Below are 18,218 nucleotides of genomic sequence, written 5' to 3' on the forward strand. Positions count from 1 at the left end.
TCAGAGAAAGGTTTTTAAAGATGAGGGGAGGGAGCGGGGTTGTGGGCTGTGTGATCAGATGGACTTTCTTCTGATTGGTTGGTGGTGAGCTCATCAGGAGTTAACATCATCAACCTGGTTCCAACTGGTCTGGGGTCTATGTGCTTGTGGGCAGCATACGGTTAACTTCTTCCACCTGGTGGGGGTTTCAGGCTCTGCAAAAGAGCTCGAAGGACATGGCTCAGAATATTATCTACAGACCTTGCGGAGGAACTAAAGGTCCTTGACGTTGTTTAATGGCTAAACTATTATTATTTTGTCTTGCTTGATTGTTTTCCTTTCTTTCTGCATTTTCTCACTTCTCTGATTAAATGTACTCTTTGAAACTGGGGGAAGCCTAGGAGACTAAAGTTTTTCTACAGATAAAGGCAGGCAGAGGACATGGGTGGGGTGTGATCTGTTCTGGGAAGGCCCTGTAGGCTCCTGCTGGGTTCCATTTAGATCTGGCAGAATTCTCCTGGGTCCTGCTCTCGTTCGTCTTAAATCTCAGACCAGAAGCAGGAAACCCTCACTGCACTGTGGTCTGGAATCTCGCTGCACATTCAGCCCTGCTAAGATGGTGAATCTGCAGCTCTGGGTGGCTTTGCAACCCTGAAAGGTGTAGAAGCCAGCAAAGCAAACCCAGAATCTTGGTACCAGAATAGGAAGAAGTTTTATAATCATTGTGCTAATATCTGAGTGTTTATTTAAGGTTTTGAAACACTTGCGTCAATCTGCCCGATTTGATCTGTGGTTTTAATTAGGGAGGTATGAGTGGGAGACAGCCTGCAATGACAGCTGGAATAATTTCCTCGCATCCCTGTATGCGCGTCCTTTGCAACGGGATCTGCCTGCTCCTCCCATTAAGTGGAGTGGAGTTTATTTCTCCACTTCCTGGATTCTGGGCTGGCCTTAGGACAAGCCGTGACCATGTGAATTCTGTGCAACAGAATGTGGTGGAAGCGATGTAGTGTGACTTCCGAGTCAGACCTCAAGAGGCATTTTGCAGCCTTTCCTGTCACCTTCTTGGAGCAGGGCCTTGAGACTAGCATGCCATCAAGAAGCCCAGTCTAGCCTAGTAAGTTGAACCAAGGGAGCCTTACTGACAGCCAGCACCGATTGCCAATCACATGAATGAGGCCATCCTGGGCCCGGGCTCAGTTGGGTTGTCAGATGACTGTGGCTACAGGAGTGACCCAGGCAAGACCAGCAGATGAAACTTCCAGCTCATCCCAGCCCAGACTGCTGATTCAGAGTCCTGGTTGTTATTTTAAGCCAATAAGTTTTCAATGGTTTATTAGACAGCAGCAGGTAACTGAGACGGTATAAAAAGACATAAGTTCATAAACAGCATTTGAATTATTTAAGAGAACTGATTTACCATATTTCTAAATTTAACCTATTAATGTATAAGAATTGCTAACTCACTAGAGAAAACAATGGTTGGCCTGGGAGGGCAGAACAAGGTAGGGGATGAGGACATCTTCACCCTCTACCTCCTTCCTTTTCATAAAGGAAAAAAGAACAAAAAAGAAAAAATTATGCTTGTTAGGTGCTTAACTCTCTCCTGCTGAGAGTTGGAGGTGTTTGAGAGGACCAGCTATTTCAACTCTGTGAAATGTAGTTTAAAATCTATTAGGGAATTTAATTACCTAAGTTTGTAATTGGCATTCATTTTTAGAATTTAATCTATTGAACCTGTGAGTTAATTAAATATTCATCAAAGACTGAGTGAAAGTAATTGTTCTTATTTTTATACAAAAGTTAGATTTATAAATAGAAAACTAGATTTGCAAGTTGTATTTGGATGTTTAAGAAAAGCTAGTTCTTTTTTAATTTATAAGTTTAATAAATACAGTATTAATTTAAATACAAGCAGCAGTAGGTAACTTTTCTCTGCATGAAAGCCCATCTCCAACATTAAAAATCCTCAACAGACAACACAGGGTATTACAGTCCCACCAGAAGACTCATTCCACAGACTGCTATGCCTTTGCTTCAGTCTGGAATGCCCCTGACACATACACACATCTTTGGTACCTGGCAAAATTTTACCTTTTCCAAAAGGTCCAGCTGAAACTCTGTGAAGAGGTCCAGTCTTGCCCAGTGAAACTCACACTTCCCTGCCTAGACCCATCCATCCCTCTGTGGGGCCCAGGCCTCTCTTAGGCCAGACCCTGGTGGGCTATTGGCTGGGACCTTGTCTCATCTGTCTGCCATGTGAGAACAGAGCTGAGTCCCCACAAAAAGAAACAGAAGGGCTATTTCAGATGCCCGGGGTATCTGGGGGTTCAATGACCTGGATGTGGGGGACATGGATTTCAGGCTCTGTGCAGAAGGCAGCCTCCTGATAGGCACTGAGACTTTCTATGTCTGGGTCCTCTGCATCTCCTTATGTCCTTGTCCCCAGACTTTCCTGGGAAGGGTGTAGTAAGCAGAATAATGGCCTCTAAAGATGTCCACATCCTAATCCCTGCAGCCTGTGAATATGTTACCCTACATGGAGAAGGGGTATTAAGGTTGCAGATGGAATTAAGGTTGCTAATCAGCTGACTTTAAATGGGGAGATTGTCCTGGTGAGTTAAATATAGTCAAGGGGCCCCTGACAATGGAAGAAGGAAGCAGAAGAGAGTCAGGGGGAAAGGCCCCCAGGGAAGACTGGTAGGAGAGATGCAATATTGCTGGCTTTGCAGATGGAGGAAGGGGGCCATGAGCCAAGGAATGTGGGTGGTCTCTGGAAGCTGGTGCTGACACCTTGATTTTAGCCCAATGAGACCCATGTCAGACTTCTATCCTATAGAACTTTAAGAAAATGAATTTTGTTTGTTCTTTAAGCTGCTAAATTTGTGGGAATTTGTTATAGCAACAATAGGAAACTAATACACAGGGTCACCCCCATGCTACATTGCCTGAATCAGTGACATCTGCGTAATCACTTTCTAGACTACAGATGGGAACCAAACAACCTGGACCCAAGCCTGGGTTCTGACTCCCCACAGGTCACGTTGACTTTGGGCCAGTCCAGGCTGCTCATCTGTGACCTGGGGCAGTGCTGCCTCTTCCGAGTTAATGGAAACAGAGCAAATGGATGTAGAGCTCAGCACCAGCTGGTACCTACTATCCTGTGAAGAGTTGCTGTCCTGGATGCAGTTGGCAAGACCCTTCTTGCACTGTTGAGTTATTGGAGAAGAGGAAAGTGGTGAGGTGACCTCAGGCCTGGGGGCCTGACTACTGAACTCATCTCTCTGATCTTTTCAGGAAAGGGCACAGGCCTTGGTGGTGGTCCCGGAATGTTGGGGGCCACTGGCCCTTCCTTCCTGTCCCGCTGGCTTCTGATCTCCCCTCTCCACCTTACGCCCAGGGCCGATCACCATCTGTCACCCAGTCTGCAGGTGTGCCGCTGCTGCTCTCCTGGGCACCGTAGTGGTGCTAGCTGCGTCCACAGGTAGCCTCCCTACAGCCTTGTGGAGGGTTATTGCCAAACTCAGCCCCAGAGAGGCCTGCAGCACCGGGGCAAGTCTGAGCCAGCCCAACCTGAGTGCTGTCTTCCTAATTTACAGCTCCAGAAGCAAGTTCCAAGGGGACAGTGTACCAGAGTAAGAACAGCAAAGCTAGTACTAAATCCTTTTTTGGTACCCTGGCTCCTTATCCCAGGTTATAAAAATATCCACTCTTATATTAATCAAATAAGAAATTGATATAGGAAGGAAGACATTAAAATATTTAGATTAAAAAATCCATCTTCGTAGTCCTTGTAAAAAATTAGGAAAAGTATTGGGAAAAAATCACCCCAATTCTTCCACCCGAGTGTGCCACTTGGAACTCCAGTTTTCTGCCTTCAAATTCCACGATTTCCACCTTTGCCTCCCCAGTTGCTCTAGATTCGGTTCCAGCCGCGGCCCCGCCCGCCCCCGGGGGTCTGAGAGGCAGCGGCTCAGCGGCCTGGGGAAAGTCGCCCAACCGGACGTACCCGTTCCGGCCACTCGTCACCTCCCCACGCCCGGCGGGGATCCGCAGCTCCCAGGGTCTGAAGGTGGGGTGGGGTCCGGGTGATCCTCAGGGAGCCGCGCCCGGCTCTGTAATGAGCGCGGGGCCGGAGGGGCGGAGGCGGAGCCGGGGCTGCAGGGAGGGTGGGGGGCTCCCAACCCGCGTCGGGGGCTGGAGGCGCCTCCAACCAGGAAGTTGGCGGCGACTGAGCCCGTCCGGTGGGAAGGCGCACTGCAGCCGCGCGACCCCCCGACAGCCTAGCTCCCGCGCGGCTCGATCCCCGCAGGCCCGGGCGGGTCGCGCACGTTTGTATACGAGTGCGGGGGCCCATCCAGCGCCCGGACTACAAGTTCCAGGGTGCCCAGCGGCGCGCCCGGGTTTTCTGGCCGCGCGGCCCGCTGGCTCCGAGAAGGTCGCCGCGGGCTGGCACGCGCCACTAGGTCCCCGAGTAAATAAGGGAGAGACTCCCCGAGCACCGTAAATAGAGTCCAAGTGGGCGGGGAAGCCGCCCCGCGCCGCCCGCTCATGTCTCTGCAGAGCCGAGTGTCCGGCCGCCTGGCACAGCTGCGCGCGGCGGGGCAGCTGCTCTGCGACCCGCGCCCCTGGCCCGGCCCCTTGGCGGGTGCCACGCGGACCCGCAGTAGTGCTTGCGGTTCCCCGGCGTCTTTGGGCGCTTACGACCCCCGTACGAGGACCCCAGCGGGAGTTGGGACTTGGGGGGCGGCGGCGGTGGGGCGGAGAGCCGGGGTGCGCATCTGGGCCCCCCTGGCCATGGCGGCGAAGGTGGACCTGAGCACCTCCACCGACTGGAAGGAGGCAAAATGTAAGTGTAAGCAGGAGGGGGGCGCGAGAGGCGAGGGAGACCCTACGTGGGCCTTCTCCAGCTGGACACCCCACCAGCAGCCTCCTCCACCCCAGAGACCTGGGGAAGTTGAGGCTCCATGTACCCTATATGGACCACCCCCATTCGCAGCCACGCCCCCATGTGCCCAGCGCCATAAACCACTTCACCCCAGACCAGGTCCAGGTCCCCGGGTCGTGGGCAGTGTGAGGAGTGTGGCCTCACCCCACTGGAATGGATCACAGGGCTCCCCCAGAGATGATCTACGATCTACCTCCTTACTCTGTTGTGTAGGGGGGAAACTGAGGCCCAGCGCCTGAACTGAACAGCCCAAGGTCACTGGGAGTTTGCTTCATATCTGACATTAGGCTCTGAACTCCCCAAGCTTTGCGTTATTTGGTTTCTCAAGTGGTGGGTTTTTAAGCAGAGTGGCAGGGAATGGGCTAAGGGGACAGCTCTGGGGCTGGTGTCCCACCTGGTGGGGTCAAATAGTCACAAAGACTGGCCTCCCTGGGCAGGCCCATTCCACCTCCCCCCCATTCCTACCCCCAGGGGCCTGCCTCTCTGGGCATGTGGTCTCGTGCCCTTTTGCCCTTATCACTGGCCTCTGGCCACTTGTAAGCAGTCTCTGCCTCATTCCTAGGGGACACAGGGCAGGAACTGGGTGGTGGGACAGAGATGGGGCACTGTGTCTCTGGGAACAGTGACACCCCACCACCCCCAATCCACAGGAATCAAGCCATTTTCTCCCACTCCAGGGCAGGGGGTGAGTCCTGGTGGGCATGAGCCTCAGGGCTGAACTCTGAGCCCAGAACAGAGCAGGGAAGGCAGGCAACCTGACCTGTAGAGCCCCAAATAGCCCTGCTGTCCATCCAGCTGCCCCTGCCCTTCAGGGCCTGCTCCCTGAGCTCTTGTGATCATTCCCCGCTGGATCCCCTTTCAAAAGGGCAGGGTTTGTAGCTCATTGGCTGGGCCTGTGTGGTGGAGTGGGTTTGGCCAATGGGGCTGGGAAGGCAGGCCTGCAGGCGGGCTGTGGTTGGGGGTAAAAGGAAGGCATCCTCTCGGGATTGGAGGTAGAGTTTAAGATCACTTACCCTGTCATGAATTGCGTTGCCTTCGCTGGGATCTTAAAGCGCCGGCAGGAAGCACTTGACTGCTCCGGGAGCACAAGGAGTGCTCGTCATCCCTTGGCCCTGGCCCTGGAACACTGGTCAGGGCGAGCAGTAGGGGGCCGGCCCCCTGGCAAGGGGACTGTCCCCACAAGGGGGCCTGCTTTCCCTTCTCTGTCAGAGAACAGCGACCCAGGGAGGTGGGAAAGAGAGCTGGGGAGGCCAGGGGCCCAGGCACCTGTTCCCCGAACTGCCGCTTTTTCTAGGACCCAGCTCTTCGCCCCCTCCCATTCCTTGGTTCCGCTGAAAACTTCCAGACCTCAGGAGGCTGAGGTGCCAGGGATTCCCAGGCTGCTGTGGTGTCTCTCTGCTAGGAGCTGGGATTTCCATTCATTCATTCAGTCCTTCTGTGTAGCCAGCACTGTTAGGGTGCAGGGGAGATAGTCAAGGGCCCTGCCTTCACGGAACTTAGGGGGAACAAACAGTAGAGAATGTGATCAAGGCAGTGAGACAATGCCGTATAAAGGTTAATGTTGTGAAGAAGCCACGGCAGATGGGGCCGCCTGAGCTCTAGTGTCCAGTCAGGGGGCAGTGTTGGAGGGCTGGCCCCAGGAACCCCAGCACTAGGTGTGAAGCCCCCAGCAACCATTAGATGGTAGCTTGTAGGGGCGAGACACAGAGAGATCTCTGTGTTTAGTTATCTACTGCTGCATGGTTCCAAATTACCCCAACACTTAGTGGCTTAAAACAGCAAACATTTATATTAGCTCACAGTCTTGAAGTGTTGGGAAGCTGGGAGAAGCTTAGCTGGGGGGTCAGGCTTGGGGTTTCTCGGGAGGTCACTAGGACACGTGAGGGCTAGAGTGAGCCCTGCCCAGATGGCTGTTGGCTAAAGGTCTCAGTTCCTCACCTCGGGGCTGCTTGAGTGTCTTCCTGACATGGCAGCTGACATCCCCCAGCACGTGACCCTAGAGCAGGCGCCTGAGGAGACCAAGCCGACAGCCACAGTGCCTTTTTGTGACCTGGGGCAGAGTCCCACCGTGTCTCTTCTGCTTTATTCAGGGTTTGGAATGAAGTCACAGCGTCCAGACCATATTCAAGAGGAGGGAAATTGGTTTCTGCCTTTGGAAGGAAAGAGGATCAAAGAATCTGGGACATATTTTTAAGACCACCACATTGGGAGGCTGCCCCAGCTGGACTCTGCCTCTAATTTGGGTCCAAACTTTGATCCTTGAAGACCCCTCAAACTTTTTCTTTGTTACATTCAATTTACACATTCCACTGAGTTATATTGTACAGTGAAGTACACTCCATGTACAGACCTTAAGTGTACAGTCAGTGTACTTTTACCTAAGTATCTGACTTATGGAGAACATTGCCATCACCCCAGAAGGTTCCTCTTAGCCCCTTTCCAATCAGTATCCCTTACAGCTAATCACTCTCCTATCTATTTTCTTTTTCTTAAACTTCATATCACCAGAGGCATACAGCACATCCAGTTCTTTTTACTTAACATCTGTGTGATTTGTCCACATTATTGGCTGTACTGACAGTTTGCTTTTTTTTATTGTTGTGTGATATTACATGGTATGGATGTACCACAGTTTGTGTACCCAGTCTCCTGGTGATGGGCGTTTGGTTTCTGGTTGGGGACTGTTGGGAATAAAGCTGCTCTGAATATCTTTGTACATGTCTTTGATGGACATGTGCTCATCTTTTTCTTAGGGATGTACCGACACAGGCCCCTAAATGCCTGTCTGTACATGAGATGATCCTCTTTCAAAGACTGACACATAGTAACCAAACTCACAAGAGACTGAGGTATAGTTCAGAAGGTTGAGGTACAGTTCACGGTAAGGAAATATTATAGTAGTAAGTCTGGAAGCTCACCTGTGCCTGGGCAGGATCTTCTCTCCCTGTATTCCCTGTAGAAAAACCATGTGGAAGCCAAATCATAGTCTCAAGTTTGCTCAGTAGCATGTGTTCTCAGCTGGGGAGCTGGGTGAATGATTTGGGGCAGGCTGGACAAGCTTCCCTGACAGGGGTGCACCTACCCACCAAGGATGCCCTTCTCCCGGGCCATTGCTTGGTATTTCAGTCCATGTACTGCACCTGTTGAGTGTCTGCTCCTGGCCCCGGGTGCAGGATGCCTCAGTCCACAGCCAGTGAGTCTTCTGGACAGATGGCCAAATTCTGCCTGGGCTCTGGGCATTCCTTTTTTCCATCTTCAAGCTGACTGCCCACTTCTTTTTCTTTTTTGGGGGAGGTAATTAGGTTTGTTTGTTGGTTGGTTTTTAGTGGAGGTACTGGGCATTGAACCCAGGACCTTGTGCATGCTAAGCATGAGCTCTACCACTGAGCCATACTCTCCTCCCAACTGCCCACTTCTGCTGGCCCATGTAAGTAAATACCATCCCTCTATGTAAGTAAATACCATCAGGCTGGACCTTCCTGGTTAGGAGACATTCAGTCTTTTTTTTTTTTTTTTTTTTAACATACTGTTTGATTTTTATTTTATTTTATTTTATTTTATTTTTTTCCCTTAATGGAGGCACTGGGGATTGAACCCAGGACCTCATGCACACCAAGCACATGCTCTACCACAAAGCTATACCCGTTAGCCCCACATTGGAAACAGTTCTGCCGTAAGGAATTGGGCATGAGGGGACTTAAGGTCAGGCACTGGGGTATCTGGGGGCTTTGTCCCCATAGGAGGGGCCTGGCCTCCAGGAGAAGGGCACAGATCGTCCTTCTGACCAGCAGTGGGGGCAGAGCTGTGTGCTAGAAAGAGAATGGGCATTGGTGTCATCAGACATGGCAAGCCCTGGCACCACTGCTTCCACACTCCTGGAACCTCAGTTTCCTCATCTGTAAAATGGGACAAGCAGCACCTGATTTGTATGTTGTGCTGGGAGCACATCAGAAATTTTGTACAAGGGGGCCAAAGGGGGCCAAAGGTCCTTGTCACCCTCAGGCCTGTCTCCTCTCTCTGCTCTCTTCTGGCTGTGAGGACACTTGGCTCCTGTAAACTTGTCTCCCTCATGGTCTCAAATGCTGGAGCCCAGACCCACGTGTTCTGAGCCCTATTTCCTCCCCCGGTGGCTCAGGATAGGGCTCCTGTGTTCCAGTCTGTTTACATGGGGCAGGAGGAGGACTGATTTCAATCCCTGTGGGACTTCACTCAGCGGATGATTTATCTGATTTGATTTCCGAACCGGGAAATTTTCCAGGCACACCTGGGAATAGGGGCAGCGGGTTGGGGGGGGGTTCTCCCACCTGTCTTCTGGGGAAGCAACCTTGGCACATCCCAGTGCAGTGGAGGTGAGGAGGCCTGGGGAGAGCAGAAAAGCTCCTCGTGCTGTCTCCTGTGCTGTGGGCTTTGATGAGTCCTTGCTCCTGGGGGATGGTGAACCCAGGTGATGAATGCCCCTGCCGCCATGTTCCCAGGGCATCAGCTCTGCCTACCTGGCCTCCTCCAGAAGAGGAGCCTCCCTCCGTGCCGTCTTGCAAAGTGCCATAAAGACACTTCTTAAAACACATCATTGAATTCCCGTTCGCCCACTGCACTTTATGGTCCTGGCGCAGCCTGCTTCCTCCAGCCCGGCTTTCATGCCCAGGAGCCGCTGAAAGCTTCGTCCGGGGTCAGGCCTCCCCATCAAAATTTACTGCAAACATCTTTTACAGCACCTGTCTCACTGGGCTGTGAAATACTCTCGCCTCTCCAAAAATGAAAGAGGATTAAAATGTATGTTGTACATCTTTTATAAGAAAAATAAAACTCACTTGTGCTTTAAGTCTGCACCCGGCCTTCTGGCAGAGGGAGGTGGAGCGTGTTATGAACGCGTGGGGCATATGCCTGGCTTATGGGTCCTGCTGCTCCTCCCCTCTTGATGCTGAGGCCGTGAAGACGGTGCTCGGTTGCTCGGCTGGCTTCTCCTTTCCCATAAATCATATCAGTGCAGCACATAGCTCCTCGGGGGCCAGCCAGGTCGCAGTGTTGTTCTGGAGATGAGGACACGACACCCCGCATGCTGGCCTCGTGAGGTGTGCACTTGGGGACCGTAGGCTGGAAGGGCAGGCTGATGGGTGTCCCCAAGTCACAGCTGGTGGAAGAGCCCGGGGCTCTGGCGGTCTTCCTTTGCCGTCTCCAGGGAGTGGAGCTGTCTTTTGGACTTTGCTGGAGAGAGGGGGCCGGGTAGGCTGGGCCACTCAGACCAGTACATGGATACAGGGAGGTCGGTGCAGGAGAGAGCCTTGGGCTGGGTCCCGCCCCGACTTCCTTTTGCTTGCCTGTGGCCAGGGATGGTTTTTCATTTTTTTGTTAAGCAAGCAAGGTGGTGGCATCAGCCAAATGGTGTCTGCTAAGGTACCTGAGTCATCTCTGGGCATCCCAGTCTGGGTCCATGGGGGGCCTGCCCCAGCCAGAAGGGCTCCCCTCATTGGATTCCTATGGGGTGGGTCTGGGGCCTGGCTGACCCATCCCTCCAGTGTCACAGCAGGTGCATTCACTGTCTGGCCACAGGTCCAGCCTGCTGTGAGTACCTGCCCTGGGGCACGCTGAGGCCTCGGAGGGGGGATGTCTGAACTCACAATTGGGCAAGATGACAAATATGGGGACCCAAATAACTTAAAAAGCTCCTCCACCTGCTATGCCCCAAGTTGGAAAAATAATGTTTCCCTTCCTAAGTTTTGTTTTCATTTGCTCTCTTTGGGCCTTATTTCACTCACAGGAAGGAGCGAGTGTATCTGGTGTGTATATTGCTCTTGACAGTTTATAAAATATTTTCTTTCGCAGCAAGCTTGGGTGCCAGGGAAGGCCTGTCTTACCCTTATTGTCGAGATGAGAAAGCTGAGGCTGAGAGGGTGGGCACCTTGCCTGTGAACGTGATGTTGGGAGCTCATGAGCCCAAACCTAGTGGGACTGAGGAGTGAGAGCAGAATCAAAATCACAGCTGTGGCCTGGTCCTGGGCTGGCACATTGCCCCAGCACATGCCTCAGACAAGCCGGAGAGGCTGCTACCGCCTTGCTTTTGCTCTCCTGTCCAACCATTTGGTTTCTTTCCGTTTCCCCACCCCAGTGCTCTCTCCAACCCCAGGGCTTTTGCATGCGCTGTTCCCTCCACTCAGAAGACCCTGTTCTCTTAGCAAACTTGCTGTCAACCTTCAGGTCTCAGCTCCTTGGTTCATTGATTCATCCCGCAGACGCCCAGGGACACTCACACATGCCTTATGCTGTGCCAGGTGCCAGGAATCCAACATAAACACGGCAGATCCCTGTGTGCCAAGGTCAAGTAAGGAATAAAGCACAGATGGTCGGGGAGGCAGCTACTCTGGGAGGTGGGAAGGGCCATGAGGAGGGGACTGTCAAGGAAGACCAGGCAGGAGGCACAGCAGGTACAAAGGCCCTGAGGCAGGAAACAGCCTGGCTATTGGGGGAACTGAAAGGTGGAGGGGGAGGAGGCAGAGTGATGTGGCCGTTGCCATGAGGGCAGCACACGAGGAGGTTGGGAGAGAGGCAGGCTCTCATGTGGGCCCAGGTAAGGACTTGGAGTTTGAACTGAGCTTTACACAGAAAGTTTCTGACTTCTGTTCCTAAGGTCTCTGGGCTGCTGTGTTAGGAGCAGACCATAGGATAGACACAGGGAGTCCACCTGGAAGTGGGGGGCTTCCAGAAGGGTCTAGGGAACGATCAATGACAGAGCAGAAGCCTTGGTTTCTCTGTGTTCTGGGGATAAATCAGCCTACAGATGGTTGGAAGGGGGAATAAGAGAAAGACCCTAGCAAAGGGCTCTTCACTGAGAAGGAGGGAGGATGGAAGGGTGAAAAAGGAATGTTTTGTGGGGAAGGAGCCGGAAGTTCAGTTTTGCACACAGGGAGTCTGAGGATGAGAGCAGGCTACAGGCCTTGGGGAGCAGATGCTCAGAAGAGACAAGGGGCTGGAGGTGCAGCCTTGGGATCATGAGCACAGAGGGTTTTTGAATGCGTGGAACTGATGCAAAAACCCATAGAGAGGTGTAGATTAAGGAAGGGGGAGGCAGTGAGGAGACTGAGAAGGAGGACCAGTGAGCTGTGTGGGATCCAGAAATGGGGACCTGGTGAGGAAGAAGGAGCGGGGGGTGCTGAGTGCACCCGGGAGGCCAGGAAGGACCACCTCATAGGGTCAAGTGGCTAGTGTAGTGCCTCTGACCTTGGCCTTGATGAAGAAGTGAGGCTAGGGGGAGCAAGAGAGGGAGGAGGTGGAGACCAGGAGTGGAGACAGTGGAGGGGGCAGGCAGAGAAATGAGGCCACAGCTGCAGGGCGTGGAATGCGGAGTTCGAAGGAGGGTTTGTTCTAAACAACAGGGTACATGAGAGGGCATTTGAGGGCAGACAGGCAGACAGGAGGGGGAGCCTGTGGCCTCGGCTGGGAGGAGGGACCTTGGTGGCCAGTGACCTGAAGGAGGACGAGGTGTGGGAAGGTGTGTGTGGGGGTTCCTGGCTTGGGAGAGGAGGCAGCATCTGATGGCTGGATGGCCTGGAGGATGAGCAGGGTAGGCTTGGGAGAGGGAGAAGGGGGAGGGAGGACCCACTTCCCAAGCAGCAGATGGAGTAGCCACCTGGGGGAGGTGAAGAATTTAGAGGAAGCCTCTGCCTGGTTGTGAGATTTTCTCTAGTGATTTGCTGCTCTGGGGCAGACCAGAGACATTAGGGTTGCCTCCTCCAGGAAGCTGTCTCGGCCTCCCCTCTGCTCAGTTAGACCCCTGGTGCCTCCCAGGCTTGATGCATGGTGAGGGTGAGTGTTAACTGACTGGTCTATTCAAACCACCAGGGAGAGGCACAGCCCGTGGAGCCCGGCCTGTCCTATGCTTGGTGGTACCGTCTGCCGGCAGCTGAGTGCTTGGCTCTGTGCCCAACTTGGCCTGTTCTGCTTCTCATTTAATGTGAGAGAGTTTTCCGTATCCCTGTTTTATAGGAGACAAGCAAGGCTTGGAGAAGCACTTCAGTTCCTTCAAATGCCAGCACCCTCCCCCAACCACCATCTCCTCAACACACAAAGAGAGGAGCATTCAAGTCCGAGCCCTTGGCCTGTTTCTCAGATCATGGGGAGGGCAGAGCCTTGAGAAGGTGGGGAGGGGGTGATTTTTAATCTCTATCTGGTGGAAACATTTTAAATCTGATTCAGGTGCCCCTGGCAGGGTCACTTTCCTCTGTGCCTGACCCCTGCCCTGCACCCTGGATTTCAGCCAACATACTGTTCCAGCTGGTGGAACACCCTTCCCTGCCCAGCTACTTCTCATTCCTCTTCCCAGTCTCAGCCAAGCCCCCGGGACTGGGGTTCCTGATACTGCCTCTCCCAGCCCCCGAAGGTCCCTTCCATAGCCCTTCTTGAAGTTTGGATTGCTTGCTTGAGTGTGAGTTTGCCTCCCCTGCTGGTTTGTAAGTTCGCAAGGGCAAGGACCACGTCTGCCTTGTTAGGGGTTGTATCTCAGGCACCAAAAGCAGGACCTGCACGTGGTAGGTGTTTATGCAGCGGGTGGGGAAGTGGCTGCTGGAGAGTGTGGTTCTGCTTTGAGCAGGAGTTGAAGCAGATTCAGGGTGGAACAAGCCTTCTATAATAATTCACCATTGTGTGGAGCCAGAGTGTGAATGGGGCCCTTTCCAGGCTCCTCACACATCCTTAGGAGCAGAGGCTTGGATGCACTGACTTTGGCAAGACAACAGGGGACCCACATGTTTCTTGAATACCTGCCCCTCGCAGCCTTTCCACAGAAGGCTCCAGCAGGCTAACCCTACCTCTCCCGCCACCCCCTCAAATTGCCCTCCCACCTCTGCACGCTTTCTGACGCTGTTTGAGTATCTTGTCTGTGGTCTTTGTGTTGGTTGTCCCCTCTCCTAGTGATCACTGGGGGCTGCTCTTTCTCGGGAGCGTGTGGTGGAGGGGGCAAGGCTGGGCTGAGAGCCTGGCTGCGCAACTGGCCTCAGGCCGGCAGGGGGAGCCCACGAGCCACGAGCCTCGACCGTGGCTTAGGAGAGATGCCTCTAAGCCGGTCGTGCTCCCTGCCTGGTGCCACCAGGGGCCCCAGCAAGGGAACCAGCCTGGGTGGACCCAGAGTCTGTGAGCAGATGAGGGGCCAGGCTTCCCACTTACCAACTGCAGGACCATGAGTAGCCTCCTAACCTCCCTGAACCTGTTCCCTCATCTGTAAAATGGGGACAGTTCCAGCTGCTCCCTTGATTCGTGCTGGGGGAGGCCCCAGCTGGGCATCTATCTGCGGGGGACCCTTTGCCAGAGCTGGGGCGACATCACAAACAGGCACCAGATCTGCCTGGCCCTGTGGCTCGTTGAGGAGGACGTTGTCCTGGCTCCCTGTGTCCTGCAGCCTACAAATAATGATGATGATGATGTAACTGATTGATATAACTGATTCAGTGCCACCAGCCTGCCTGGCTTTAGCATGTATGAATAAGCTTGACATTATTCTGCAAGGGCTGTCTTCATCCCCATTCTGTAAATGAAGCATTAGGGACCCAGAGGTGCGGACACGACTAGAAAGTAGCAGAGTTGAATTCTGAACTCAGGTCTGATGCCTGACAGACGCCCTCCACCTCTGTGGGCCTCCGTTTCCCCTTCTAACAAAGAGGGCGGGGCAAGATGTTCTAGGGGCCCCTCCCGCTGGGCCCCCTCCTCATGTGCCTGTGGGAAGGAGGTTTGCATCCTTGGAGGAGGCAAATGTCCTGTGGGCGGTGGGGAAGCTCCCTGCCCACCTGACTCTCCTTCCTGCCCGCCCCGCCCTGTCCCTGCAGCCTTTCTGAAAGGCCTGAGTGACAAGCAGCGGGAGGAACATTACTTCTGCCGGGACTTTGTCAGGCTGAAGAAGATCCCAACATGGAAGGAGACAGCAAAAGGTAGGCCCTGGGCTGGGGAGGCCCAGCCGGCCGGTTGCTGGTGGCCCCTTCAGATCCAAGTCTTGGGAGAATCGTACAGACAAGGCCAAGACCTGGCAGCAGCATTTACTGGGTTTTTGCTAGGTGTGGGGCACTTTGCAGCATCACCTCATTTAATTATTAACACAGCCTGAGGCAGATTCACTTTTTATCCCCATTGTATTGTTGGGAAACTGAGCCCTAGACCCACCACCCCGTGGCAGCTGGAGCTGGTTTTGCCGCTGTGGTGTAGCTGCCGGCAGCATGCGTGCTGGTGAGCATCTCGGCCCCGCAAATTGCATGCCTGGTAACGGGGAACCCGGGTCAAGTCACTTAACCTCCCTGGGCCTCGTTACCTCGTCTGTAAAATGGGGGTGGATGGCATTAATACTGTACCCAAGTGTAACATTGTCGTGAAGATTTAGGGAGATGAGGGTGTGCTCCACATAGTAGGTGCTTAATCAGAGTGGGCTGTCATTCCGGGTTCATTGGTCTCCACGTGGCAGGCTGCCTCCAGAGGTAGAGAGCGGTTGATGGGGGCTTGCCTGGCCTGTGACTCCACCCCCAGCCTCTGCTTGTTCCAGGAGTGACCGTGAAGGTGGAGGAGCCCAAATACAAGAAAGACAAGCAACTCAATGAGAAAATCTCCCTGTTCCGAGGTGACATCACCAAGCTGGAGGTGGACGCCATCGTCAATGCGGGTGAGTGGGGGCTTCTGGCTGGCCTGAGCCAGAGACCAGGGTGGCCGCCTCATCACTATGCCAGGCATGAGTGGACGCCACCTGGCTCCAGTGAGGCTCGGGTGGCTGGATGGGGATGGGCTGCTGGCGCCGTGGGAGCCCAGCATGTCAACAGCGCAGACTCCTCTCTCCTTGAAACCCTGACCCATCGTGTTGGGGGCGCCTTGGCCGAGCTGCCTCGAAGTTCTGAGACCCATTAGCGGCTGGGAAGGAATTGCATTTGGAATTGTGCCAGCTGCCCTGCCAGGAAGGCGGAGGCCAGATCTGGGTGGTCCGCCCTTGGGGGCTGCAGATGCCCCTGACCACTGCTTTCCTTCCTCAGCCTCCTGCCAGCCCTTCCCACTTCGGACTGGGGCAGGCGAGGATGTCGGGGGAGCATGTCAGGGGAGGGGTGGGGGCAGAGGCCCCTGCACCCATGCTCAGCTTCCTGCTGTGGCTCTTGCTGGCTTGGCAGTTTATTGTGATGGGTCGAGGAACCGGCTACTTCTCTTCCCTCTTGGGAGAGGGAGGAAGTTGGCTGCTCTCCTCCCAGGCAGTTGTCTGCTGGAGATTAGGAGTGTGGCGTCAAGATGGGGGTCAAGTCTAGCAGGTGCGCAGGTGGTTCATGAGACAAGGGCGAGTAGGGGCTGAATCAAGGGTGAGTGGTTGCCAAGCATTGAAGGAAGGAGCCTCCTCCTTAGAGAAGGGTTTGCAGACCTGGGCAGACCCTCTCATCTTGGGATTTGACTCATAGGGAAGCCCCACTGTGCGAGCCCCCTCCCCACCTGCGCAGTCTCAGACACCCCCAGGAGCATCTCAGATCTCCTTCATCTCACCCTTGGGCTTGCAGCTGTTGTCTGACCCTGGCGCTGGCCAGGGCGTGGAGCGGCCAAGGGACTCTGGGTCTTGGTGGTGCCCATGCTGTTCTCGCTCAGTGACTGGGCTCAGGATACCTGGAGAGAGGTGGCTTCTCTGGGTCTGTGGTCTCGGTTGCATTTCCGACAGTGGCATTAGCTGTATATCTCCCCAGTGGTGTTCGCAGAACTGTGTGGTCACACGGGTGTTCCCTTCCCCAACATTGCCTGTCTCAGTACACAGGTGACCAGGCACAAGATTGTAGGAGTTCTGACTCCGAGCGGGGGGGGGGAGGTGAGGTCACCTTTGAGTTTCTGCTGGCGCTTCTTCTGCTGTGTTTCCCTTGGGCCACTAGGACAGTGGGTGGCAGTGAGGTCTCCATCTGCGGAGACATGGGGCTAAGACAGGTCAAGCTAGGTTGGCAGATGTCATAGTGGCCCAGGGGAGAAGGGTCTTCTTGATGCCTGGACCCTGGAGGGACTGGCCTTAGGTGCAAGGACCAAGCCTTGGGGTCCCGGCTGAGGGGACAGTGCCGCAGACCTATGAGGCTGCCCTGCCTGGTGTCCCAGCCCTGTCAGTCACTGGCAAGGGTGTGGGAGGCACCCTGCTGGTCCTTTTGTTGAGCTGCAAAGTGGTCAGAGGGAAAAACGGGGCATCTTATCAGTTCCTTCCTAGCCAGTTTGGTGGTTGGTGGCCAAGGGACCAAGGCAGGGTGTCGGCTGGGATGCAGATGGAGTTGGGTGGGGGCTCTGGAGGTCACACGTGCGGCTGCAGGCATGATTAATGGCTCTTCCTGAGAGTGTGGCGGCTCTGTCAGCCTCCTGTGCTCTCTGGAAAGGACTTCGGTCCGGCTTCTTTTGATTTGCCGGGACTGGGGATGGCAGTGTTTGCTGCATCTCTCTGGGGTCTCCCTTTCTCCATGTACCTCCTAGGGCCTCTGCTTCCTCCTTGTGTGATGGGGATGGTGGACAACCCACCTACTGGTTTGTTGGGGGCATTAGAAGCTGATGCTCATAAACTGTGATGCTCACGCAGTGCCTGGCGCGAACTGAGCCCTCAGCACCTGCTGCTGTTGTTGGTGCTGGAACTGATGCCACCGTTGTCACTCTGGATATCAGCCCTGTCCTAGGGATGCCAAGGGATGCTGGGCTTCTCCCATAGATGAGCAGTGTAAGCCTCCCCCTGCCTGCCTCAGTTTACTCAATACCTCTTGGTGTATGAGAAAGAGTCTCATGGGGAGAACTCAGAACCGGCCTGGAACCCCAGAAAACGGCCGAGGCGGGTCCTGGATGTGGGGCTTCCATATAGTCTGCATCCCCTGCAGACCCTCCTTCCAGGTTTGCCCAGCCCCGGTGTTTGGGTGGCCTTAGCACCGATCAGATCTCGCGGGTCCTTGATGGGCTTGGTACCCTCCAGCCTCCTCCCCGCCGGGTCCCCACGGCCTTAGCGCAGCGGGGGCCGCTGCCCACCAGGGGGCAGCAGAGATCGCGGTTCCCGAGCCCAGCAGCGCCCGTAAATCAGCCTGTTTATTAGCGGAATAAAAGTCGCGGCAACGCGAGGCTTTTCGGGGCTGCATAAATCTGGTCTGTGCCTCGTGAAACCCATATGTGCTTAATTCATATGTAAAGTTTCAAGCAGGAAGAGAATACGTGTCCATTAAATTCTATTTGACTTGATTATAATCATTAGCCGTGAATAATTGCTTCCCAGCGCCTTCCGCGGAGCCACCACAATGGGGAAAAGGAGCGAGCAATTATCTCGGGTGGGAATTTTTTTAATTTTATT

The 18,218-nt window shown here is 54.2% G+C and overlaps 1 protein-coding gene across 3 annotated transcripts in view; it reads left to right on the forward strand.

Annotated features, from left to right (window-relative positions):
* Positions 1-4,392: 4,392 nt before the first annotated feature.
* Positions 4,393-18,218, forward strand: part of MACROD1 (mono-ADP ribosylhydrolase 1) — a 143,563-nt gene continuing 129,737 nt past the window's right edge. Inside the window, exons 1-3 of one of the 3 annotated variants that reach the window (XM_031448216.2) lie at positions 4,393-4,828; positions 14,740-14,841; positions 15,444-15,560. In XM_031448216.2, coding sequence (XP_031304076.1) covers positions 4,531-4,828; positions 14,740-14,841; positions 15,444-15,560 — 517 coding nt within the window. In that variant the 5' untranslated portion in view covers positions 4,393-4,530. The remainder of the gene's footprint in view (positions 4,829-14,739; positions 14,842-15,443; positions 15,561-18,218) is intronic. The other 2 variants (XM_010994737.3, XM_031448217.2) reach the window with 2 other exon arrangements.

This window comes from Camelus dromedarius, chromosome 12 (assembly GCF_036321535.1).
Source record: "Camelus dromedarius isolate mCamDro1 chromosome 12, mCamDro1.pat, whole genome shotgun sequence".
NCBI lineage: Eukaryota > Metazoa > Chordata > Mammalia > Artiodactyla > Camelidae > Camelus > Camelus dromedarius.